The 27,791-nt window shown below is 42.1% G+C and overlaps 2 protein-coding genes across 4 annotated transcripts in view; both read right to left on the bottom strand.

Moving 5' to 3' along the window:
• The window catches only part of RAB4A (RAB4A, member RAS oncogene family), a 73,180-nt gene that overhangs the window by 11,294 nt on the left and 34,095 nt on the right, over positions 1–27,791 (bottom strand). Inside the window, exons 6-8 of one of the 3 annotated variants that reach the window (XM_027530395.1) lie at positions 27,556–27,651; positions 24,053–24,186; positions 10,659–15,688 (exon numbers count right to left, since the gene is read on the bottom strand). In XM_027530395.1, coding sequence (XP_027386196.1) covers positions 24,071–24,186; positions 27,556–27,651 — 212 coding nt within the window. In that variant the 3' untranslated portion in view covers positions 10,659–15,688; positions 24,053–24,070. Of the gene's footprint in view, positions 1–10,658; positions 19,382–24,052; positions 24,187–27,555; positions 27,652–27,791 lie in introns of those variants that run through there. The other 2 variants (XM_027530393.1, XM_027530394.1) reach the window with 2 other exon arrangements.
• Positions 17,671–19,071, bottom strand: SPHAR (S-phase response (cyclin related)). The gene is given in 3 exon segments (XM_027530324.1): positions 17,671–18,034; positions 18,037–18,104; positions 19,055–19,071. Coding segments are annotated over 3 exon segments (234 nt in total). The 3' UTR covers positions 17,671–17,885.

Here is a 27,791-nt window from a genome sequence, read left to right as displayed (position 1 = left end):
TCAAGTAAGTAAATTGTTTTTCTGACTCCTGTGAGCTGCTCTAGCAAATTAGTTGAACCCCAGGAGGGGCCCTGGGGTGGTTGCTCAGAAGCACAGGTGACAGCCTGGACCCGTGATTGGCATCTGAAGTTGGGGCAGGAGCCTGGACCTGTGATTGGCATCTGAAGTTGGGGCAGGAGCCTGGACCCGTGATTGGCATCTGAAGCTGGGGCAGGAGCCTGGACCTGTGATTGGCATCTGAAGTTGGGGCAGGAGCCTGGACCTGTGATTGGCATCTGAAGTTGGGGCAGGAGCCTGGACCTGTGATTGGCATCTGAAGTTGGGGCAGGAGCCTGGACCTGTGATTGGCATCTGAAGTTGGGGCAGGAGCCTGGACCTGTGATTGGCATCTGAAGTTGGGGCAGGGCCAGCTCATGGGGCTGAGCCCTTAACTCGTGGGACCTGCCGCTCTCCCCAAGTATGTTGTCAGAATGGAGCTGAACTGAAGGACACTCAGCTGAGGTTGAAAAACTGCTTGATATGTGGGAAGCCTCTTCTCACCTGGGGTCAGAGTTGCTCAGAGGCAGAAGAGTTCTATAGTGGAGGAGACACAGCAGTGGGCTTTCACTCAGACCCTAACAACAGAGCTTCCAAAGAGACGAGCATCTGTGCCAACAGTGAGAGTGTGAATGTGTGAATGTTCCTAAAATCTGGCAGACTCTTGTGGGGAGCATGGCAGACAGCATCTCTACAAAATGACAGAATGCAAGATGAACTGGGGTTCTCTGCACGCATGGGGACAGCAGCACTATGACAGGAAACAAAGTGGCTCTGGTGGCTGGATTTTACTGATCTGCCTCCGTCCTCTTAGTGCAGTCTCTTAAACTGGTCTTCCAGTAAAAGGGAAAAAAATAAATAGTTAAAAAAAAATACATGCCAATCATCTTATAAAGTTTTAAGGTTTTTATAGCCTGGACTCAGGGCCTTTGATATAGCTAATACTCCATACATCACAGAAGCCATATAAATCACTGTCTTTAATATGGATTATACAATAAAATAAAAATTGCTGCTGCTGCTGCTAAGTCGCTTCAGTCGTGTCCGACTCTGTGTGACCCCATAGATGGCAGCCCACCAGGCTCCACTGTCCCTGGGATTCTCCAGGCAAGAACACTGGAGTGGTTGCCATTTCCTTCTCCAATGCATGAAAGAGAAAAGTGAAAGTGAAGTCGCTCAGTCGTGTCTGACTCTTCGCGACCCCATGGACTGCAGCCTACCAGGCTCCTCCGTCCATGGATTTTCCAGGCAAGAGTACTGGAATGGGGTGCCATTGCCTTCCCCGGAAATAAAAATTATTACTCTATTAAAAAAATTTTAAAACTACAAAGCAAATTGTCCTGAGGCAAACTATTATGCAGGAACACATCTGACTCCTGAAAAGAGAACTAGACAAATTTACAATTAAAGACTTCAATACTCCTATCAGTAATAGAACTAGTAGACAAAAAATTAATAAAGATATTAGAAGGGCTAGACAATACCATTAACCAACTCACTGACATTTATAGAACACTCTACCAAAAAAAAGAACAAAAAATTTTCACTGCACATGGAACATTCAGCAAAAGTCCATATCCTGGTTATTAAAATAATCTTACATTAAAAATTATACAACTCATGTTTCTGACTATGATGGAATTAAACTAGAAATCAGTAAAGAAGGGAAAATCTCAAGTCAGTTGGAAATTAAATAACCTGCTCATAAATAATCCACCAAAAAGATGGTCTCAAGAGAAATCAGAAGATATTTTATTTTATTTATTTTATTTTTTTGAGAAGATATTTTAAATGGGAGAAAAATGAAATGTTGTAATTTAAAAATTTTTAAAAATTTTGGGCACAGTTACAGCAGTGCTTAGAAGAAACTGATTAGCATTGACAGCTTATGTTAAGAAAGAAGATCTCAGCAATAATCTAAGCTTCCATCTTCGACTAGAAAAAAATAAGCAAAGCAAGACCACATTTTCAAGAATGAAGGAAAAAGAAAAGAGCAGAAATCAATGAAATTGAGAACAAAAACAAATGAAGCCAAAAGCTGTTTCTTTGGAAACATCAATAAAATTGATAAGCCTCTAGCAAGCTTGACAAAAAAGAACAAGCCATACATTAGCAGTATCAGGAATAAAATGTGGTTATCTGAATCTGAATTTCACTATTAGCCAGGGTTAGCTTTTCATGTTGATCAATCATCTATTTTTTTGATGAATGGTGTATTTATGTGCTTTACCAAGCTTAAAATTATTTGGGAAAAACTGGAAAAGCACACTGCCTTTTAATTTTTCAGTGGGTTTCTATCTGCTTAACTACCTAGGGTCTCTGTATATGAGATACCAATCTTCTGGTAAACACATTGCAAATACTTTGTCATAGCCCAATGCTATGCTATGCTAAGTCACTTCAGTTGTGTCCGACTCTGTGTAACCCCACAGACCGCAGCCCACCAGGCTCCCCCGTCCCTGGGATTCTCCAGGCAAGAACACTGGAGTGGGTTGCCATTTCCTTCTCTAATGCATGAAAGTGAAAAGTGAAAGTGAAGTCGCTCAGTCATGTCCGACTCTTAGCGACCCCATGGACTGCAGCCTACCAGGCTCCTCCGTCCATGGATTTTCCAGGCAAGAGTACTGGAGTGGGGTGCCATTGCCTTCTCCCATAGCCAAATGCTAACTTTATGCTTTCTTTTGTTGCATTGTTGTTGTTCAGTCACTAGGTGGTATCCTACTCTTTTTGACCTCGTGGACTACACCACACCAGGCTTCCCTGTCCTTCACTATCTCCCTGAGTTTGCTTAAACTCATGTCTATTGAGTCGGTGATACCATCCAACCATCTCTGGAGCAACCAAGACTGTTGCTCCTCTTTCCTCTTGCCCTCAATCTTTCCCAGCACCAGGGTCTTTTCCAATGAGTTGGCTCTTTGCATCAGGTAGCCAGAGTATTGGAGCTATAACATCAGTACTTCCAATGATATTCAGGATTGATTTCCTTTACGATTGACTGGTTTGATCTCTTTGCTATCCAAGGGATTCTCAGGAATCTTCTCCAGCACCACAATTCAAAAGCATCAATTCTTTGGGGCTTGGCTTTCTTTATGGTCCAGCTTTCATATAAGTACATGCTTATTGGAAAAACCATAGCTTTGACTATTCAGACCTTTGTCAGCAAAGTGAACTGACTGCTTAGCTTTGTCATAGCTACTCTTCCAAGGAGCAAGCATCTTTTAATTTCATGGCTGCAGTCACAGTGATTTTGGAGCCCAGGAAAATAAAATCTGTCACTGTTTCCATTTTTTCCCCATCTTTTTTCCATGAAGTGATGGGATCAGATACCATGATCTTAGTTTTTTGAATGTTGAGTTTTAAGCCATTTTTTTCACTCTCCTCTTTCACCTTCCTTTTTTTAAAAATTTTATTTTATTTTTTTTTCTTTCACCTTCCTTAAGCTCTTTAGTTCCTCTTCACTTTCTGCCATTAGGGTGGTATCATCTGCATATCTGAGGTGGTTGATATTTCTTCTGGCAATCTTGATTCCAGCTGTGATTCATCCAGCCCAGCATTTCACATGATGCAATCTGCATGTAGGTTAAATAAGTAGGGTGACAATATACAGCCTTGACAATATACATCCTTTCCCAATTTGGAACCAGTCCGTTGTTCCATGTCCAGTTCTGTTACTTCTTGACCTGCATATAGGTTTCTCAGGAGGCAGGTAAAGTGGTCTAGTATTCCCATCTCTTAAAGAATTTTCCAGTTTCTTGTGATCAGTGCAGTCAAAGGCTTTAGTGTCATCAATGAGGCAGAAGTAGATGTTTTTCTGGAATTCCCTTGCCTTTTCTATGATGCAGCAGATGTTGGCAATTTGATCTTTGGCTCCTCTGCCTTTTCTCAATCCAGCCTGTACATCTGGAAGTTCTCAGTTCACATACATACTGTTGAAGCCTAGCTTGAAGGATTCTGAGCATTACCTTGCTAGTGTGTGAAATGAATACAACAGTGTGGTAGTTTGAGCATTCTTTGGCATTGTCCTTCTTTGGGATTGGAATGAAAACTGACCTTTTCTAGTCCTGTGGCCACTGCTGTGTTTTCCAGATTTTCTGGCATATTGAGTGCAGCACTGTAGCAGCATCATCTTTTAGGATCTGAAATAGCTTAACTGGAATTCTATCACCTACACTAGCTTTGTTAATAGTGATGCTTTCTAAGGCCCACTTGACTTCAGACTCCAGGATGGCTGGCTCTAGGTAAGTGACCACACCATTGTGGTTATCCAGGTCATTAAGATTTTTTAAATACAGTTCTTCTGTGTATTCTTGCCACCTCTTCTTAATCTCCTCTGCTTATGTTTGTTGTATAGGAAATACTAATTTGTGGTGTCAAACCTCAAACACTTTCTTTACAGATGAAGTATTTAGTGTCACCTATAGAAAGATTCACTCTTTGGTCATAATAAAAATTCTGTATGTTCTTCCAGTGCCTTAAAAAACAAAACAAAACAAAACAAAAAAACAAAACAAAAAACTCACCTTTTGCTTTTAGACCTTTAATCCAACTAGAATTAATTTTTAGTGAATATGAATTTGAGATCAACCTTTTTTAGAAAAAATTGAATTAAATGGGTAGAAAAAGGACTTAACACCATCCAGTGAAAGAGCTTTTACCGATTTAAAATGTCACATAGTACTTTTTCATAAACTGCAACAGATACAAGGGAAAGGTATGCTGCTCCTCTGTGGATCTACACCTGAGCTCAAAGGTTTTAATTTTGCAGTGAATTTTAGTATTTGGTATGGCAAGTCTTTTTCTTGGGGATGGTCTTGATTTCTGTCTCCTGTACACTGTCACGAATCTCCGTCCATAGTTCATCAGACACTCTATCAGATCTAGTCCCTTAAATCTATTTCTCACTTCCACTGTATAGTCATAAGGGATTTGATTTAGGTCATACCTGAATGGTCTAGTGGTTTTATCCACTTTCTTCAATTTCAGTCTGAGTTTGGCAATAAGGAGTTCATGATCTGAGCCACAGTCAGCTCCTGGTCTTGTTTTTGCTGACTGTATAGAGCTTCTCCATCTTTGGCTGCAAAGAATATAATCAGTCTGATTTCAGTGTCAACCATCTGGTGATGTACATGTGTAGAGTCTTCTCTTGTATTGTTGGAAGAGGGTGTTTGCTCTGACCAGTGCGTTCTCTTGGCAGAACTCTATTAGCCTTTGCTCTGCTTCCTTCTGTACTCCAAGGCCAAATTTGCCTGTTACTCCAGGTGTTTCTTGACTTCCTACTTTTGCATTCCAGTCCCCTATAATGAAAAGGACACCTTTTTTGGGTGTTAGTTCTAGAAGAACTTGTAGTTCTTCATAGAATTGTTCAGCTTCTTCAGCGTTACTGGTCAGGGCATCGGATTGGATTACCGTGATATTGAATGGTTTGCCTTGGAAATGAACAGAGATCATTCTGTCGTTTTTGAGATTACACCCAAGTACTGCATTTCAGACTCTTTTGTTGACTATGATGGCTACTCGATTTCTTCTGAGGGATTCCTGCCCACAGTAGTAGATATAATGATCATCTGAGTTAAATTCACCCATTCCAGTCCATCTTAGTTTGCTGATTCCTAGAATGTCGATGTTCACTCTTGTCATCTCCTGTTTGACTACTTCCAATTTGCCTTGATTCATGGACCTAACATTCCAGGTTCCTATGCAATACTGCTCTTTACAGCATTGAACCATGCTTCTATCACCAGTCCCATCCACAACTGGGTGTTGTTTTTGCTTTGGCTCCATCCCTTCATTCTTTCTGGAGTTATTTCTCCACTATCTCCAGTAGCATATTGGGCACCTATTGACCTGGGGAGTTCATCTTTCAGTGTCCTTTCTTTTTGCCTTTTCATGCTGTTCATGGGGTTCTCAAGGCAAGAATACTGAAGTGGTTTGCCATTCCCTTCTCCAGTGGACCACATTCTGTCAGACCTCTCCACCATGACCTATCCACCTTGGGTGGCCCTACACAGCATGGCTTAGTTTCATTCTTAAACAAGGCTGTGGTCCATGTGATCAGATTGGCTACTTGTCTGTGATTATGGTTTCAGTCTGTCTGCCCTCTGATGCTCTCTCTCAGCGCCTCCCGTCTTAACCTGGGTTTCTTTTACCCAAGATTCTTAAATTTCTCCAAGCCAGGCTTCAGCAGTACATGAACTGTGAACTTCCAGATGTTCAAGCTGGTTTTAGAAAAGGCAGGGGAACCAGAGATCAAATTGCCAACATCTGCTGGATCATAAAAAAAGCAAGAGAGTGCCAGAAAAACATCTATTTCTGCTTTATTGACTATGCCAAAGCCTTTGACTGTGTGGATCACAATAAACTGGAAAATTCTGAAAGAGATGGGAATACCAGACTACCTGACCTGCCTCTTGAGAAACCTGTATGCAGGTCAGGAAGCAACAGTTAGAAATGGACATGGAACAACAGACTGGTTCCAAATAGGAAAAGGGTACGTCAAGGCTGTATATTGTCACCCTGCTTATTTTAACTTATATGCAGAGTACATCATGAGAAACACTGCGCTGGAAGAAGCACAAGCTGGAATCAAGATTGCCGGAAGAAATATCAGTAACCTCAGATATGCAGATGACACCATTCTTATGGCAGAAAGTGAAGAACTAAAGAGCCTCTTGATGAAAGTGAAAGAGGAGAGTGAAAAAGTTGGCTTAAAGTTCAACAATTCAGAAAATTAAGCTCATGACATCTGGTCCCATCACTTCATGGGAAATAGATGGGGAAATAGTGGAAACAGTGGCTGACTTTATTTTTCTGGGCTCCAAAATCACTGCAGATGGTGATTGCAGCCATGAAATTAAAAGATACTTACTCCTTGGAAGGAAAGTTATGACCAACCTAGGTAGCAAATTAAAAAGCAGAGAGATTACTTTGTCAACAAAAGTCCATCTAGTCAAGGCTATGGTTTTTCCAGTAGTCATGTATGGATGTGAGAGTTGGACTATCAAGAAAGCTGAACGTAGAATTGATGCTTTTGAACTGTGGTGTTGGAGAAGACTCTTGAGAGTCCCTTGGACTGCAAGGAGATCCAATCAGTCCATCCTAAAGGAGATCAGTCCTGGGTGTTCACTGGAGGGACTGATGTTGAAGCTGAAACTCCAATACGTTGGCCACCTGGTGCGAAGAGCTGACTCATTGAAAAGACCCTGATGCTGGGAGGGATTGAGGGCAGGAGGAGAAGGGGACGACAGAGGATGAGATGGCTGGATGGTATCGCCGACTCGATGGACATGAGTTTGGGTGGACTCCGGGAGTTGGTGATGGACAAGGAGGCCTGGCATACTGTGATTCATGGGGTTGCAAAGAGTTGGACACAGCTGAGCGACTGAACTGAACTGATGGCAAGTCTCGCCACCCCTACCTTGTTCTTTACTTTCCTTGGTTATTTTCTTTCCTATATGAACTTTTGAACGAGCGTGTCGATTTCTATTTTAACATTCCATTCAGCAATTTTATTAAACTTTATTGAATGTACTAATTTTGAGGCGACTGACATCTTTATAGTAGTAGTGAGTCTTTGTACTCCCAAATAGAGTATGTCTCCTTTTAAGTTGGGTCTTTATGTATTTATTTAATAAAGTCTTCATTGAAAAAGTCTTTCATATTTCTTGCTGGATTTCTTCTCCCCTTTCCATCCGATTTTGTAAACTGTTCTTGCCTCTGCATAAGAAGAGGCTGAACTAGAAGGAATGATGTTACTTTTCTAATGAATGTCAATGAAGATAGAAACTGATGATGCTGTCACTAATCATATATTTTGGAATTACCTCATGAGAACCAGAGAATTGGAAACAACCCAGTTTTTTATCAATAAGGAGCTGGTTACAGAAAATATGGCATATCTGCACAATGGAACATTCTGCTGCCTTCAGTAAGGAGAAAGCTCTCACTCCAAGATACAATGTATATGGAAAAAGACAATGTGCATAACATGTTGCTTTTTGTTTAAGAAAGGGAGGAGTAATAACATCTGTATCCACGTCAAGAAACTCTGGAGGGATACACACACTAGCCAGTGGTTACTATGAGGTGTAGGGAAGGCAGGGAGCCAGGGGGAGGCAAGGAGGCCCCAGGGTGACTTTCCACACTGCTTTGACTTTTGACACATAAGAATGTATTAGCATTAAAAAAAAAAACTCCTAGAGAAAACAGGAAAAAGCAGAAACTAAATACCCACCCTTACCCACCCTTTGAAAATATGTATCCCCCTGAAAACTAAGCTTGTGATGGTTAAGCCAGGCTGGCCCCCATACCCACAGCTGGGGGCCTGTAGAGCCATGGACCACAGCCTCCTCTCCTGGGCCTGAGCCGGTTGGGAGCATACCTTGAACATTTGTTGTTGTTTAGTCTTTAAGTCGTGTCTGACTCTTTTGCAACTTGACCGGCAAGAATACTGGAGTGGGTTGCCATTTCCTTCTCCAGGGGATCTCCCTGGTCCAGGGACCAAACCCGAGTTTCCTGCACTGGCAGGCAGATTGTTTACCATATTCAAAACATGGAGATCGTTGGATAGTGAGGTATAAGTCCTGAATTTGCATCAAATAGACTAACCTTTCCTAGGAATAAAATTTTAACTTGATTACACTAACAATAGGAGCTTATCAAGTTTTTCAGAAGAACCCGGGCTTGCTTAGGTGAGCCAGGCTGCTGGTTTTTCAAGCATTCCCTTCTGGACACACAAACTCCGCTCCACTTTCCTTTACAGCAGGACTGACTTCCCAGGAACAACTGTGGTGTCCACTTCACAACAAGAGCACACGTAGCCTGTGACTGCTGTTTATAGATTAAACAATACCTTCTTCATGACCAACAAAGGTTTAAATTTAATAAAGACAAAATATAAACCTTAATTGAAAAAAAACAGCATGAATTTAAGTTTGGGTCTCCTGCACTGTTGGGCTTCCCTGGTAGCTCTGCTGGTAAAGAATCTGCCTGCAATGCAGGATACCCTGGTTCAATTCCTGGGTCAGGAAGATACCCTGGAGAAGGGACAGGCTACCCACTTCAGTATTCCTGGGCTTCCCTGGTGGCTTAGAAGGTAAAGAATCTGTCTGCAATGCAGGAGATCTGGGTTTGATCCCTAGGGTGGAAGATCCCCCAGAGGACATGGCAACCTACTCGAGCATTCTTGCCTGCAGAATCCCCATGGACAGAGGAGTCTGGTGGGCTGCAGTCCATGGGGTCACAAAGAACTTGACACAACTGAGTGACTAAGCACAGCACGGCACTCCCGCGCTGTTGGCGGGAGGGTAAATGGGCACAGGCTCTCTGGAGGGCAGTTCGGCTTTCTGGCCCTTAAAGACGAGCACATCTTTGACTGGCAACGCCACTCCCAGGCTTCCCCCACATCCACACGCGGGCAGATGCCCTGGCCCGGGGAGCTGATGACAATGCAGTGTCCCAAGCAGAAGGGGGTAATTCACGTGCTACTCCCCTCCACCCATCAGGAGCTACCTACAGGGGGTACAGTGAAGAAAGGGAAGTGAGGGGTGTCTTCAGCATCAGCAGATGCCCTCTGCCCACGTCCGCACCAGCGCAGGGAGCCTGGTGGCCTCTGGGCAGGGGACACTATGCCCCTTGCCTAGGATCTTGCTGTGAATGTGGCTTCGATTTAAAGCCAAAACACTGGCCATGTTGACTGTGAGAGGTAGACTGAACTAGTTAAGAGTGACTACTTGTGACAACTAGGCATCCCTGGTGGCTCAGATGGTACAGAATCCACCTGCAGTGCAGCGGTCCCAGGTTCAATCCCTGGGTCAGGAAGATTCCCTGGAGACAGAATGTCAACCCACTCTAGTGTTCTTGCCTGGACAACCCCATGGACAGAGGAGCCCGGTGGATACAGTCTGTGGGGTTGTCAAGAGTCAGACACAATTGAGCAACTAAGCACACAAGTCCTTGTGACAACTATCATCGCTGTTAATCCATCTTTTACTGGTTTTATGCCCTAGGTGTTGACTGGGCCCTGAGATCTTTGAGGACTTCATGAGAATGGGGGCAGAGGGAGATTCTTCTGTCTGTATGCTTCTGCCCCTTGAGAGGAACCTTGTGGGTCAGAACCAAATACCTGCTTCCTGTCAAGAGCCCCGTTCAACAGCCCACCTTGCTGGGGCCCCATGCTGGGCACTGCACCTGGTCCCTCATGGATGGTTCCCGCCCAACACTGCTGGCTGTGCCCTCAATGATGTTTTCTATGAACTAGACTTGTACCCACATGAGGTACATGAGGTACCACATGAGGTACCCACATGTTCTGATGAGGTCACCCCATCAGAACAGCTCTGACAGTGAGGGAGACACCATCCACTGGGACGTCCCTGAGGACAAACAGTAGACTTGGCCTAAAGTTGAGGCTGATACATGGATCCCAAAATGTAACTGAATTGGGTAAAAGTCTGAAGTCACCCCGCAGTGTTTAAAGCCAACATTACTCTTGGAAATTAGAAAAGGAAAGCCAGAGTAGAATAATCAGATAGTTACAAATCAAGTAAAAATAAGTGTATAAAGACTTTTCTTCTATTGTTGCTCAAGGACCAAGTTAAATAAGCAGAGAAGAGCAGCAGCACAGATGAGGGCCAGCCGGGGTCAGGACTTTATTGACAGACGGCACAGGAGTGTTGCCACAGTAACCACATACAGTACATGTAGTGGGAAGGGGTGTGAGGCAGAGACCACCACCCAAGGCCAGGAGGGCCACGGCCAGAGCACAGGCCCTCAGGCAGGGTCTCACCTTTACAGAGTAACATCTGACCCACAGCAACTTCGATACAGCTTTCACCACAAGAGTATTGTGACAAGCATTCTGAAAACCAGTTGGCATGCATTTTCAGTCATGCATTTTCAATTGATAATATTTTCAATGTGTTGAAGGCAAGGACAACAAAACAAGTTATCAAACTTGCAAATTTCTCTTTTTTAAAGCATGGCTTCACAGTGATGAAGTCAACTGGTTTCCCACCTCGAACGGTTTAACACTAAAGGTATTTTAAACATGGAAAATACTCTTACCAGTTAGGGTGGGGAGGGACGTGGGAGAGGGGTTCAGGATGGGGGGGGGGGGGGCGACACATGTGTACCTGATGTATCATGCTGATGTATGGCAAAAACCATCACAATATTGTAATTATCCTCCAATTAAAACAAATAAATTAATTATATAAAAAAGAATGCTTTACAGTTCTTGAAATTCCAATAAACATGAGTGTTTGAAATTGCCATCAATTTTGAAGGAAAAGAAAAAAAAGATTCCAGTCAACAGAAAACCCAGTGCTCTGTCCGATGGTGCTGCATGGTGGAAGCACAGGGCTTCCCCGGACCTGCCGTCCACTTCCTGGGGGTGGTGGCCCCTGCCTCTGCATCTCAGGCACCTGGGCTGTGGAGTGGGCCTACTTCTGTTCTGTGCCACCGCAAAGGGCTGTTTTGAAGGTTCAATCAGATGTTACATGTGAGAACACTGCTAAATTGTAAAAAATGCTATGCCCCTTTAGGTCTCAGTTACAGACATTTCAAATGACAATATTAAAAATGAGCGTTAAACTAAAAATTCTCCATAATTTCTTGATAAACTGTTTTTTTTTTAAAAGGAAGAAAAGTGGGCATGAAATCCTGTACCTTGATCAGAGACACAGTGAACAACCAAAGCAGCACTTGGGTGCTGAATGTCACCAAGTGCAAAAGTAGAGTTCTCACAGTTCAGGTAGGACTAAACTAGCTGATTTGAAAAATCAGCTAAAAACAGGTATAAACAACCTAAATAGAAAAACAAATTTAAAAGCTTCAGGTGAAATCATTTCATCTTAAAATTAGAGTAGGGAAACTATTATTTGCCATTCCTCTACTACTGCTTTGAAAAGGCAGCAGTTAATTTTTATAGCTCCAGCTTCTGCTTCAACACAAGGACTTGTCAATTGTAACAGAGTGTGTGTTAACAGAATTTTCACACATTTAACCCCAAACATTTATGACCCATCCTGCAACTCTTGGATAGCTGAGTGGGTCTAGGCCTGAAAGCAGACATTTATCGACAATCACATCCTCAGCTGCTCCTCACAGCCTCATGTACCAGTCAGTGCAGACAGGCAACACAGCATCCTGGACAACTGCTTGCCCACAGGCTGTACTGTCATGTAACAATAGGCCAACTAAGAGTGTACAGATAGAGTTTCCAAGAAATACTGATCCAAACAACAAAACCTGCAACTTAAACAGTAAGGCTCTTCACCTAGAATGTAAAACAACTGGAGAACTATGCAGTGAAGCCAACAGTCACAAATGCCTCTTCATTTGAGAGATTTTAGACAGTTATGATTTTAGAGTTTTGTTAAAAATATGTCTTGGAGAAAGGTGTTTTGGACTGAAACTTGGATGTCCAAATGCCTATCCAGGTTTGGGAAGTTCTCAGTCATCATTTATTTAAACAAGCTTCCTGCCCTTCCTCGCCCCTCTTCTCCTGGGGCTCCATTGATGTGCAGACTTTCTTAATGGTGTCTCAGAAGTCCTATAAGCTTTTCATTTCTCTTCATTCTTCCCCCCACCCACTTCTCTGGATAATTTCAAATGCTCTGTCTTCAAGCTCACTGATTCTTTCTTCTGCTTGATCTAGTCTGTTGTTGAAGCTCTGTATTAAATTCTTCAGTTCAGTCATTGTGCTCTTCAGCTTCAAAATTTGTTTGGTTCTTCTTCATGTTTTCTATTAAACTTCTCATTTTGTTCTTGCTTTCATGATTTTGTTAATTGTTTTATCTATGTTCTCCTGTAGCTCTCTCAGCATTTTTAGAACAATTATTTTGAATTCTTTGTTGGGCAACTCATGTATCTCCATTTCTTTAGGGAGAGTTGCTGGAAATTTACCATGTTCCTTTGGTGGTCTCATGATTCCCTGATTGTGTGATCCCTGAAGTCTTGCATATAGGTGTGTATGCATTTACCTCATCCAAACTTCATGAGCTGCCTTTGGTATAAGACCTTCACCTCAGGTTGGGGATGTGCTGGAACATGCTGTGACCCAGGCCCAGTGGTACAGGGTGTCAAGTGCAGGTATGTGTCTGGGTGGGAGGGATATTGTCATTGACTCAGGTCACTGAGGGTCACAGCATCCACTGTGTGGTTCCTGACAAGCACTGTTGGGGGTCTGCAGTGTCTGCAAGGGCTGGTGGGTTCCCCAGTGGCACCTCCAGGTTCAGCATCTAGGGATCGGGGCAGGAAGCAATGATGACCTGGAGCTTGAGGCATGCACACATCTGGCTGGGGAGGCCAGCTGATCAAGACAGGAAGCACTGATGACCTAGAGCTCGAGGCATGCACACATCTGGCTGGGAGGCCAGCTGATCAAGGCAGGAAGCACTGATGACCTGGAGCTCGAGGCGCACACACCACCCGCTGCAGGTGCACGTGCGACGGCAGGGGCTGGTTGTAGACACACACGAGTGGTGGGGAGCCAGTAGCAAGGGTCTGGGCCAAGTGTGGGCCCATCAGGCAGGTGGTGTGCTTTCCCAGAGCTGCAGTATCTTCCCACAGGCATGTACACAGCAGTGGAAGCTAGCGATAGGGATCAGCCTGGGCGTGTGCAGGTACACAGCTGGAAGGGGCTGGCCACAAGTATGCACTTGGCAGTGGGGGTCAGCCTCAGGGCCTAGGCTGGCATCTTGCACCTGTGTAGCTTCAGAGGTCTGGATAGGTTGCCAGTCCAGATCCTGGGCTCTAGTGGGGCCGGGGTGGGGGGTGGGGGGTGGGGGTGGGAGGGGGTTGGGGGGGTGGGGAACAGGTAGCAGATGGTTGGGGATTGAAATTTCCATGGGGTGGTGCTGCAGAGGACTGTGGACCAGGGCACTAGGAACCATGGTTTTTAACAGCTGCATGGTCGATACTTGCTCTGTGTCTCAGCTTTGCCAGTCTCTGAGTGGGATAAACTCAACAGGTCCTTTGTTTGATGCCCCAAAAGGCTGGGGAAGCTGGTCACACCCATGCCCTTTCCTGGGGTGGCGAACTCTTCCTAGTCTGGGAGGTTTCTCTTGGTGCTGAGAAGAGCCTGCCTAGGGAATGGGAGATTGCAGACAAAATGAAGCTCTTTTTCCTTCCATTTCTGTGTGATTATTCTCAGGTTTTTGTCCCACTGAGTTGCTGAATTTTCTTAAGTAGACTCCTGAGCTCTCTCAGAACTGTTTATCTCTGCAGATAGCTAATTGCTGGTCTTTGGGCGGGTGGGTGGGCGGATGGCGGCTGGGGCCTCCTACTTCACCATCTCAGTGATGTCAATTGAAAATGAGCTCTAGGAGTTATGAGGCTCCCTCCCAGGAAGGAAGGGACTGAGCGGGATCACATGACCACTTTTTAGGGACTTTGTACAACAGGCACCTTGCGGTGGATAGGCTTGATGTCCATGTACTTTAGAAGGACCTGGGAACAAACCCAACTCCGATCATCTGTTCTTTTCACAAGCACTTCAGTCCCTTCTATGTGCCAGGCCCTGGGCACACAGAAGGCACCCTTTTCAAAGGACATCTCAGCCCAGCAGAGAAGACAAAGACAATACATGAATCAACGTGACCAATAGCAAAAGAAAGGCCAGGACAGAGACATACTGAAGCAGCGTGTGTCTGCGTGTGTCAGGAGTCAGGGCTGGGGACAGCTCCCAACTGTACCAGTCAGGACAAGGGGGCTTCAGCCTGAAAGACCTGGACAAACAGTGGGGTGCAGCATAGGTGAGGATAAGAAAACACAGTCCCTACAAAGGCACAGAGGTGATGAGAAACCAAGGGGCGTTCAGACAAACACAAGTGTCCTGTAAAAGCCCCATTTTCCCCAGGAAACAGGCACAGCATGAGGGCATATGACCAATGTTTATGACTACAGAAACCAATATGATGGCTTTTCTGATGCTGTAGACTTACCCAGAAATAATCATATCACAAAATTTCCTAATCAGTGTAAAATGATTTGAGGGCTCCTACCCAACATACATAAATCAGCAGTTTTACTCTCATACAGAGTTAGCTGGCCCACAAATATTTAATAATCCAATTATTTATATGGTATTTTGGAATATGACATTTTCAGAAATTTAGCATTTTTTCTTATAATTTTTCTTAAAATGCTAGTTTTCCTTTAAAATGAAATTTACACATGACATCAAGAAATTAGAGAAGGGAGCTATCAGAGCACAGGCTATCTACTTTTCATCCAGTTCCCACAGGTGAAGGACAACATCCATCCTTTAGCATGAAGGAGCAAGCTGACATTCCTGCGGACTCAACCACATCATCCTTGGTTAGCGTTAAGTTCCACAAATGTGTACATCACGTTCAGTACATTCCTTCATGTGGACACACTGAGAAGAATTAATTAAGAGGGCCTTGCGTTACTGCAGTGGCAGGAGTGATACTGAGAATGTCTTAACAACCAGCACGACAAGGGCTCCCGCTTCCGAGGCTGCACTGGCTGTGGGTGCAGGTTGGCTGCCCTGTGTCCCTCCTGAAGGTACACTGTCCTCTGGGCTGGAGACAGAACTTCCAGTACAATTAGCCACATGCTGGGAAGTCACCTCTAGTAATATTGGATAAAGGAGGTGTATCTTGCTTCTTCAATACATCTAGAAAAACAACTATATAATTCCAAGAAAAAAAACCATAACTATTCTTGGCTTGTAACAGTATCTCTTCTGAAGTTCCCAACGGTATATTGACAATAACATATTTTACATATATATTCTTGTTGAGATGTATGCTGAACTATTTTTGGGTGAAATGACAGAGGTTTTGGATGTTTCCAAATACTACAGTGTAAAAAAGTGGGGCAAAGGTAGATAAAGCAAGACTGGCATAATGAATAGACAATTGTGGAAAATAGCTGATGTAGTGGTTCTATATGCTATTTTCTCCATACTTGTGTATGCTCAAAAACCCTAAAATTAAAAAAAAAAAGGAAAACAACATAAATTCTATTTTAAAAGAAAAAATAGACTCCCTGATCACATTATTTTCTAGCAGTTAGTTTCTAACGTTAGGGGGTGATGGCCAACAATGTATTTCATCTTCCTGAACCTGGCAAGTTAAGTGCTCTCAAATAAATCCCTCTAAACATTTCTAAAAACAACTCCTTAAAGAAGTAAACATAATCAGGAAGCAACCAAGCAACAACTGGGACAAATCTGGACTGTTTTCAACTGATTAATAAAATCACTTTATAACTAGTACAAAAAATTATTTAAAATTTACAGGTGTTTTAAAGACTAACTTTCCCCTCTGAAAAAAAAGCAAAAAATAGGACAAATTTGACAGAAAATAAAGTACCATCTACTGTGTCACAGTATGAAATGCAAATCATTTAGATGACTAATTTTAGCATTTTCTTCATTCTGAATAATATTGATCTGCTAGGAATCAATGTTCTTACGATTTCAAGAACTCTTAAATTTTTAAGAACTCTTATTATTTTTCAATAAAACCATTACAGTATCCCAATTTGTAACGTTTTCATTCTCACTTAGATGTTGGACTGTGAAAAAATAAATTAAAATCTCAAGTCTAAATGGAGTGTAGAATTTTCTTCTAGGAAGACCGAGAAAATGCTTTGCTAGAAATGTAAATTAAGGACATCCTGCAAACTTAACAAATTGTGGGAAATGTACACATTTAATAACATTCACTATTAGATATATTTGGTCTTTATCTCTGGTTCCTGACACAAAGCTCCTAAAAGACTAAGAATTTCCTGAATTTCAGGGGTCCCTTTTGAGCACAGTTTATGCCAATGAAATGACTTCAGGGTCACCCTAGAGAGGTTCAGGGTGCAGCTGGTCACAAGAAAGATCTAAGGAAGTTTTAGCTCCACCCACTGACCTGAGAGAAGGGGTTGCTAGAGATTAAGAGCTAGAAAAAATCTTAAATAACAAGATTTGAGGAGCCTCTTGTTTGGTGAACAGGAAAACAGCCATGAGCCAGGAGGGTGGGGCACCCCAAACTCCATGGGGACAGAGGTTCCTGTGCTCGGGACCCTTCCAGGCCCGGCCCTATGTGCTTCCTCATCTGCTGTTCATATGTAGCTCTTGTAATAAACCAATAATCTCATGGGCTTCCCTGGCGGCTTAGCAGTAAAGAATCCGCCTGAAATGCAGGAGCCATGGGTTTGATCTCTGGGTTGGGTAGATCCCCTGGAGGAGGGCAAGGCAACCCATTCCAGTATTCTTGCCTGAAGGATCCTATGGACAGAGGAGCCTGGTGGGCTACAGTCCATAGGGTTGCAAAGAGTCAGACACGACTGAAGCGACTTAGCACACACCAGAATCTCATAAAGAAACTTTCAGTTCTGTGAGCTGCTCTAGGAATTAATTAAACCCAAGGAGTGGGTCATAGGAGCCTCAGGTTTCGGGCCGGCTGGGAAAGCACATGTGACACCCTGCACCTGTGACTGGCCTAGAATGTGTTGGTTTGGGTGGTGGTGGGTGTTGACACAGGCTTTAACTTGTGCGATCTGATGCCATTTCCAGTAGACAATGTCAGAACAGAACCCATCTGGTGTCAGAAGAATCAGAGGATTGGCTGGTGGTAGAAAACACTCCAGGGACCAAATACCACATCTCTCCTCTTCATTTTTTCCTAAAGGCTTTTATTACGAACCACCATGGTTTGGTTCTCCAGCAAATTTTATTGGTCAAGGGATGTGGAATTATATGCAATACCTGGGGTTTAAATTAACAGGCTCACTTATAAACCAACATTTATCTTATTTTTTTAAAATTCTGCTTTTGCATAAACTGCTGTAGTCAAACAGACATGCTCCTACCCCATGCAAAAAGCTGTTCAAAAATGAGCAGCTTGCAAACCCACTGTTAACAAGACACTGAATCAAACATTCTTCCAGTGAGGTCCAAGAAGCAGATCAGTCTGAGAATTTGCTTCATATTCTGACTTTTCAAAATCAAATATTCAAGATATAAAGAAGCAAAATTAAAATATCTAAAACAGTTACATCTTGATATTTTTATCCAAGTCACTTCCAGAGTTTGTAGTGCTTCTGTGCTTCATTGGTTAAAACAAAACAACAAAAGCAGTAGGCAGCTTCCAACATAAAGGTAATCAAATTTATCAGTTTGAGCTAAAAGTCACAGTGGAAGAACACATGTAAGGTGAAGAATGCTATTTAAACCTTTCAGTTTTAAACAGTACTGTATTTTAGCTTTAAAGAAAAGTTCTATTATATATTTTTGCATAAACATTTTAAAATATTAGAACGAGTCTTTGTAATACAATATACATTAACTCATGTGAATTAAAAACATGTCAACTTGATAACTGTTGTAAGGCATTTAAGTATTTAGCAAAAGTGTACAGAAATTTCTTAGAGGTGTCCCTTTAATATTAACTTTAGTGGGTGTCCTTAAAATGAACGCAAAACAAAAGACTAAAAAGGAGGCAGTGATGCTGTAATACTGAATCCCAGAAAAAGCACAGTAGCAAAAATGTGTTTTCTAACAGGAAGACCAGATGATCAGCAAACTGGGACCAGGTAAACAGCCCTGGTACAGCTACTGCACTGACCAATGCTGAGAGTCGCATCTGTTGCCTAGGAAGTTTGGTGAAAGGTACCAGCATCCTTAGTGCCTGAAACACATCAGGTGCTCGGTTCTACTTCCTGAACTGAGTTGATGAAGATGCTTTAAAATCAGAGTGCTAGACAGTTCATGAGAAAATTTCATTTATCATTTTATTTCAGTATGTGACTAAATTCTGATCTAGTATTTCCAGTGTGGCTCATGTAACACCTTGTGGACTGTGGTAAATGGAATTAACTAAGTATTGTATCGGCCATCAATGCCAGAATCTCTGAATATCAGGTCACAAACATAACCAACTGTGCAACATAACCAACATAATGATCAGAGCACACCTCACAATGAACAGATTTTAGTTCAGACGATTAAAAAAAAAATAAAGTATTAGACTGCATTTAGTGCAGTGCTCTATCATACTGTACGTCAGATACCATGCTGTGGAGATGCACTGGACGAGCGTATGTACAGTACACAGCCAGGATCCAAACCAGGGTGAAAGGGCGAATATGGGACAGAACACTTTTACATATGTGTATACATTTAATGGTCTCGTCCACTGAACTGGATTTATTATACAGTTTGCTGTGCCACATCTACTAGCTTGTATAATATACCAAATTATTATTATTATTATTTTTTGCACAAAGATCTACTTCCATATAAAGTAGAAAAAGATGGTGGTTAAAAAAAAACCTTCTTCTTCAAGCTTCAATAATTGTGTCCCAAATACCACTGTATGAATACCTAAAAAATATTAAGAACGATTTAGAAATATGCATAATTATAAATGTCCAAACATAGCTTAAAGTCACAAAGGGAACCAGTGAACACTTCCAACTTTTATTTAAGCTTACTTATGCCTATTGCCTGGAGAATCCCAGGGATGGCGGAGCCTGGTGGGCTGCCGTCTATGGGGTCGCACAGAGTCGGACACGACTGAAGCGACTTAGCAGCAGCAGCAGCAGCATGCCTATTAGATAATGTTGACTATACATAAAAAAGAGGAAGCTTTATAAAGTTAAAATATCAATTTGCAAATTTTATAAATAAGCCTTAGCTAGAGGCACATTCTATTAGACTTCAACTAACCCAAGAAAGACTCGTCACTGACATGAAGGCAGGAGAGTCTCTAACTCAATCATTGCTATCAACTTTCCTTTCTTTCTGAGCAAGAGCATAAGGATTTCCTACAAATTATTTCAAGCAGAATATCTAATTTTTTTTGAATAGGGAAGGTTTATGCTAGCATTTTGTTCCATATTTTCCCTGTTTGTTCTATGTCCTTTTTCCTTCTTTTACTGTCTTTCTTTCAGATTATTTAGAGTAATTATGTGTTTATTCCATTTTAATTCCCATATTGATTTAAATTTGCCAAAACTCTTTGTTGTGTTGTTTCAGTGGTTGCGTTAGGTTTTTTTTCTTAAGATTTAATTTTTTTTAGTGCAATTTTAGGTTCCCAGTAAAACTGAGGAGGAAACAATTATATACAGTTCCCAAACACCACACCCCCCCTGCCCCACAACCCTCACACATATACAGCCTCCTCCATTATCAACATCCCGCCAGCTGGTACATTGTTACAGGTGATGAACCTACACTGACACATAATAATCACCCAAAACCCATAGTTAAACCACAGTTCACTCTTGTAGATTCTATGGGTTTGGACAAATACAGGAAGACATACATTCATTCCTCTCATCCCCAGTCTTTACACTGTCTCCATAGTTTTGCCTTTTTCAGAATGTCACATAGTTGCAATCAGGTAGCATGTAGCCTGGCTGGCTTCTTTTACTTAGTTATATGCGCTGAAGGTTCTTCTTTCATTTAGTTATATGCATTGAAGTTATATGCTAAGTCTTTTCATGGCTTGGTAGTTCATTCCTTTTCAGTGCTGAATGATATTCCATGGTCTGGATGGACCATGGTTAACCCATTTGCCTTCTGAAGTACATCCTATTTGTTTGCAAGTTTTGGCAATTATGAACAATGCTGCTATAAGCATCCATGTGAGGGTATTTGTGTGGACATGAGTTTTCAAATACTTTGTGTAAATACCAAGCAGTGAGACTGCGGATTATATAGTAAGAATATGCTTAGTTTTATAAGAAAATGTCAAACTGTCTTCCAAAGTAGCTGCACCATTTTGTACTCTTACCAGCAATGAAAGAGAATTTCTATTGCTCTACATCCTCACCAGCATTTGCTGCTATCACTGTCTTAGATTTTGGCCATTCTAATAGGCTTGTAGTCACAGCTCATTTATGAAGTATCTTTTCCTGTACTTACTGCCATCTGGATACCTTCCTTGGCAAGGTATCTGTTAAGAACTCCAGTGTTCTTGGCTGGAGAATCCCAGGGACAGGAGAACCTGCTGGGATGCCATCTATGGGGTCGCACAGAGTCAGACACGACTAAAGTGACTTAGCAGTAGCAGCAGCAGTGATAGCTCATTTATGAAGTATCTTTTCCTGTACTTACTGCCATCTGGATACCTTCCTTGGCAAGGTATCTGTTAAGGTCTTTGGTCCATTTTTAAATTGGGTTTGTTTTCTTTCTTACTGTTGAGTTTTAAGAATTCTTTGTATATTTACCGTAACAATTATCAGATATGTCTTTTGTAAACATTTTGTCCTGGTGTGTAGCCTGTCTACCAATTCTGTTGACACTGTCTTTTGTAGAGCAGAAGTTTTTCCTTTTCATGAAGTTCCGCTTACCAATTATTTCTTTCATGGATTGTATCTTTAGTGTTGTATCTAAAAAATCATCAAAATACTCAAGGACATCTACATTTTCTCTCATTTTATGTTCTATGAGTTTTATGATTTTGCATTTTACTTTAGCTCTATGACTCATTTTGAGCTAGTTTTTGTAAAGGGTATAAGGTCTGATGTCTAGATTCATTTTTTGCATATGGGTGGCCAATGGTTTCAGGACCGTTTGTTGAAAAGACTATTTCTGCTTCACCGTTACTGCCTTTGCTCCTTTGTCAAACATCAGGGTATGGGTCTATTTCTGGGCTCTCTATTCTGTCCCACTGATGTCTTATTTCACCAATACCATACTGTCTTGACTCCAATAGCTCGACAGTGCTTTGAAGCTGGGTAGTGACAGTCCTTCAATTTTGTTCTTCTCGCTCAGTACTGTGTTGGCTATTAGGGGTCTTTTGTCTTTTCTCCACATAAACTTCAGAATCAGTTTGGTTTTCCTCATACAGATGTTGTTAAGAGTTCTGCCTAAGTATTTCCCTTTTGGGGAAACTAACGTAAATGGTATTGTGTTTTTCAGTTCAGATCGCACTTGTTCACTGCTGGGATACAGAAAAGTGACGGACTTTTGTATATTAATCTCGTATCTTGCAACTGTGCTATTAATGTATAATCACTTATATGGGAGTTTGTGGATTCTTTCGGATTCTCTACATAATCATGTCATCTGCCAGCAAAGTTAGTTAATTTCTTCCTTCCCAATCTGTATACCTTTTATTTCCTTTTCTTACTGCATCAGCTAGGACTTCTGGTTCGATGCTGAAAAGGAGTGCTGACAGGGCACAATCTTGCTTTGTACCTGATATTGATTTTGATATTTGGCAAAACGAATACAATTATGTAAAGTTTAAAAATAAAATAAAATTAAAAAAATAATAATTAAAAAAAAAAAAAAAAGCTCCAACTTTCTCCCCATTAGGTCTGATTTTAGACTTTACTAAGTTGAGGTGATTCCCCACTATTCCTAGTTCACTGAGAGTTCTCATTGCAAAAGAATATTGGAACTTGTCAACTGATTTTTCTACATCTCTTGATGAAATCATGTGATTTTTGTTCCCTGTTGATGTGATGATTACATTAATTGATTATGGAATGTTGAACCAGTCTTGTGTATCTGGGATAAATCCCACTTGGAAGTATGTAATTCTTTTTATACATTGCTGGATTCAATCTACTATTGTGTTGAGAATTTCTGTGTTTACAGAATCTATGTTTACAGGAGATACTAGTTTATAGTTTTCTTTTCTTGTAATGTCTCTGTCTGGCTTTGGGATTAAGATAACACTGGCCTCATAGAATGCGTTATGAAGTGTTCTGTCTGCTTTTGTTCTGTGAACAAGACTGCAGAGACCTGGTATAATCTCTTCTTTAAATGTTTGGAAGAAGTCACCAGTGGAGCCACCTGGGTCTGGTACGTTCTGTTTTGGAAGGTTACTAGTTATTGGTTCAAGTTCTTTAAAACAGATATAGGCCTTATTCACATTATCTGTTTCTTCTTGTGTGAGTTTTGGCAAATTCTGTCTTTGACAGAATTGGTTTATTTCGTCTACGTTATCAAATTTTTGGGCACAGAGTTGTTCATAGTGTTCCTTTATTATCCTTTCAATGTCCATAGAATCTGCAGTGATGTCCCTGCTTTCATTTCTGATATTAGTAGTTTATATTGGGTTTTTTGTTTTTGTTTTTGGCCTGGCTAGTCATTGACTTTACTGTATTTTTTCAAGGAACCAACTTTGGTTTCACTAAATTTTTTCTATTGATTTCCTGATCTAATTTTTATTATTTCTTTTCTTCTTTCTACTTTGGATTTCATTTGTTCTTCTTTTTCTAGTTTTTTATGGAGGACACATATGATTATATTTAGATCTTTCTTCTTTTCTAATACATGCCTGCAATGCTACAAATTTTACTCTAAGTACTATTTGTGTTGAATCTCCCCCAAATTTTGATAAGTTGTGTTTTTTTCATTTAGTTCAAAATACTATTAAATTTCTCTTGAGACTTCTTCTTTGACCCATTTATTATTTAGAAGTATGCTCCAGTACTCTTGCCTGGAAAATCCCATGGATGGAGGAGCCTGGTAGGCTGCAGTCCATGGGGTCGCTAAGAGTTGGACACGACTGAGCGACTTCCCTTTCACTTTTCACTTTCATGCATTGGAGAAGGAAATGGCAACCCACTCCAGTACTCTTGCCTGGAGAATCCCAGGGACGGGGGAGCCTGGTGGGCTGCCGTCTATGGGGTCGCACGGAGTCGGACATGACTGAAGCAACTTAGCAGCAGCAGCAGCATGCTGCTTAATACTCACATTTCTGGATTTCCCAGTTATCTTCCAACTACAGATTTCTAGTTTTATTCCACTGTGCTCTGAGAGAAGACATGGAATGACTTCTGTTCTTTTAAATGTCTTCAGGTGTGTTTTATGGCCTAGGGTGTGGTCTGTTTTGATGAGTGTTCCATGTGAGCTTGAGAAGAATGTGTATTCCACTGCTGAGAATAAACTTTAAGTTATGCAATCACCTCTCCTTTTCATAATGCACCTTCAAAAACCAACGACAACCTCCCCTTTTAAGCCTGTGTAGGGCTCTGGGTGGGAAACAGAGGACAGGTCTGAGGGCGACAGGACTGTTGCAATGTGGGCACCTACCTGCGCGCCTGAGCTGCCTCAGCAGCCACACTCCTGCGCGCTCGGGGCCTGGGCACGGCGCGGGGACCGCAGCTGTCTCAAGGCCGCATCTCCATACTGGATACCTGAGCCCATTCTTTCTGGGTCCAGCTCACCTGAGGATCAAGTAAATCTTTAGAAAAAGTTTTTATGTTTCTGTGATCCCCAAAATATATTAAGTGAAAAGCACAAAGTGCAGAACACTGTATATATAAAACATTATTTTGAATAAAAAGGAAAAATACACACATATTTGCTTACATGGGCATAAAAATATCTTTGGATGGGTACATAAACTGGTAATTGTGGCTGACTTCAAGAAAGAGCTCTAGATGCTAGGGGATAGGAGAGGAGGGAAATAGAGGGTGACTTTCATTGTATCCTCTTTACTTGAATCTGGAATTATGTGAATATATTATGTATACAAAAAGCATTGAAATGAAACCACAAAGATACCATTCTTTACTATGAGACTGGTAAAGACCCAAACATGATAATACACCCTGTGGACATGGCTTTAGTGAAATAAAACACCTTCATTCATACTAGTGGGATGATAAACTGCCTCAAGCTTGAAAGGAGGAATCTGACAGCCTCTACATAAATTCCAAATGCCTATGTTCTTTGACCCAACAACTCCATTTCTGGGAATTTATCTTACATATACACTCACACACATGTGAAATGATATACAAAAGGTTATTTACTGCAATGTTGTTTGTAACATCTGGCAACAACTCAAATGTCCAAAGCAGACTGGTTAGGTAAATTATGGCAATATACCAAATTGAATATTACACATACACACTGCATGTATATATACAGTAGCACAATGCGTATGTGGACGTCTCTAATACTGACTTGTAATGATGGGTAGGCACAGTAAGTGCAGAATGTATAGTATGCTAACCTTTCTGTATAAAGTGGTAGAGAAAATAAAGGTTTTTGAACCATATGAATATACTGCCTATTTAGAAGATTACAATGAAAAAGTACTGCTGAAGAATTCTAACACATCTGTATATTTTTTTCACTTGATGTAATTATGATTTTGATGGTTTTAGGAGAAAAAGATCTTGAAAGTTTTATGTGTGTTAACTTATATGCACTGTCTTCATGGGTGGATACCAAAGGGGGAAGGTAATCTACATAAGTTGCGCCTGACTGTACTCAACACAATGCCAATTTTAATGTTAACTACTTATGCTACAGGCTCTTTAGAAAAGTAACAGTACTGTACCAAGTTGAGTAACTATTTTGTTGCTATGTTCAGACCAAAAGCCCACAGAGGGATGGAGCACCCCTCTTTCTGCTGAGACCAGAGGTCTGGGCCCCAACACTCTCCCACCACCTTCCCTGCCCCACCCTCTCTGTCAGTTCCCCTCTCACCTTCTCTCCCTTACCTTCCTCTCTCTTCTCCCTCAGCATTTACAGGTGCTAAGACTTCTTCCTCTCCTGAAACCTCTCATGTTAAATTAACCCTCTGCCTCCTCCTCCAGGGAGGCACCCAGGCTCTGCTTCCTCATCTCCTCTGTGCTCAGTTGCTCCATCTCCTCCCTGCATCATTCTGCTGGTAAAGATGACTAGTGACTTCCTCTTGCCCACCCCAGGGATACTTTTCAGCTCCAGTCTTAGCTTACGAGACTTTCCTCCCATGTATTTGATAATGAACAACCTTCTGGTTGAATGTGGGCACAGGTGACACTCATGTTCCTGGGTATCTTCCTGTATCTCTGACCTTTCGCCCCCTTCTCTCATCCTTCCGTCCAAGGCTCTGTTCTGGGCCACTGCTCTGCCCATTCTTCACTGCTCTCTGCGGGATCACATTCCTTCCCCAGGTGCACCTACTCCTATAGACCGACGGCTCCCAAGTGGGCACCACCAGCTGGGTTCTTCCCACAGGTTCCTGGATGACGCCCTGTGCCTGTTCCAGTGATGCCACCCAGGGAACATTTCAAAACACAACCATCCTGATTCGCATGAACTGGCTTCTCCTCTGGTTCTGCCATCTCATCACTGAGCTATCCAGCTGTGACACGGAGTTACCTGTGGCTCCTCCCCTCTTCTGATCCCTGCTCTTCCAATACCCCACAAAGTCAAAAGGCCCTGCCCTGCTATTTAGCATCTGAGTCAGGATGCCACTGCCAACATGTTTCTTAGATTCATCTATGTCTCTTCATCTCTGCTTCCACATCCTTGTTACAGCTTTAATCAGGCATCTTTTCTTGAATTACTCAAACATGCCTCGGTTGGTATCCTGGCCATCAGTCCTGGGCTCCCTTTGGTCCGTCACTGATGTGAATGCCTACACACACGATGTGTCTGCAGCCACAACCTGACCATATCACTCTCTGCCTCCCACCCTCGAGTGGCTTCTCAGCCCTACGGCAGTGGTCCTCTATCTTGGGCGAATATGAGAATCACACGGGACAGTTTTTTAAAATGATGATGCTGAGATCTTAACTGAGCATCTCCAGAGGTGGGGCCTAGAATTAAAAGTTGTATGTATCCCAGGCGACTCTTGTGTCCAGCCAAGGTGGAGACTCAGTTACCCACGGAGCAAAGTTCGAGCCTGGGTGAAGATCACTGGCCTGGCTGCTGCCTCTCCTCAGTCTTCTCTCCTGCCATTCTCCACTGTGGTCTTTCTCTTCTAGTAACTGCAACTTTCCCCCCAGTCTCCATTCATGCTGCCCCTCTGATGGCCTACCCTCCTTCCCGCCCTCACGCCCGGTTCCTCCTGCTCACACTTTGAAAGCCTGAGCTCAGTCAGTGTCTCTTCCTAGAAGCTCTTCCTGATATCACCTCCTAAACAAGCAGGCTCTCCTTTGTGTGGCCCCAAGATCCGGTGTACTTCTCAGTTACTGCAGTCACCACACTGTGTTATAATTATATTTTGAGTGTTTCCCTTGAAAGACAGTTTCTTGAGGGCAAGGGTTGGGATTAATTTACTTTTGTATCCTAGCACCTGAAAAGAATAGGCATTCAGTTAAATGAATCAATTAAAAATGTAATGCCCACACGTGATTTTGGTGATATTTAAATAAAAATTAACTCTAATAAATGATTACATATTATTTTGTCAGCTGCCTATAGTAGGGTTGTTTTAAACTTATTTTCACTGAAGCAACAAGTAGAACAATAATGAGACAGGTTATTACTGTGACATGCTCAGTCAGCTTCAGAAACAAATTTTCCACAATGCCTGATCTGTAACCAGCAGCATTAAGCGAGGTGCCCATAACTCATTTCCCGTCACACAGCTGCTTCCCTGCCACCACACGGCTGAAGAAGTCCCTGCGAAGGAGGCCTGGGCTTCCACCTCCAGTGCAGACAAGACCTTCAAACCCCTAAGAGGCCACTGCAGGTCGGCAGGTAGAGAGAGGAAACTCCATGACCAAATCACTCCTGGAAATACTGAAAAGTGACACTACTGAGCTAGAGAGGAGAATGTGCTAAAGCAAAGTTTATTAATGGGAAGTTCTTACCTGATTCAATTTTGTTAAGTATTTTTCTTGCACACTGTACAAAGGCCTCTTCCACGTTCTCCCCTGTTAGTGCACTCGTTTCCAGAAACATCAGCTCTAAAATCAACATCAAACAAAACATGAAGCCATATTTAGAAGATAATCACAATTATTCAACTCATAACTACATGCTTAATATATTATTCTCTTAGCAGACAAAATAGAATTTTGTCCTTATAACCAGGTATTTCTGCAAA

This window comes from Bos indicus x Bos taurus, chromosome 28 (genome assembly GCF_003369695.1).
Source record: "Bos indicus x Bos taurus breed Angus x Brahman F1 hybrid chromosome 28, Bos_hybrid_MaternalHap_v2.0, whole genome shotgun sequence".
Classification (NCBI taxonomy): Eukaryota; Metazoa; Chordata; class Mammalia; order Artiodactyla; family Bovidae; genus Bos; species Bos indicus x Bos taurus.
The sequence above is the reverse complement of the archived record's forward strand: the minus strand, read 5'-3'. Positions and strand labels throughout refer to the sequence as shown.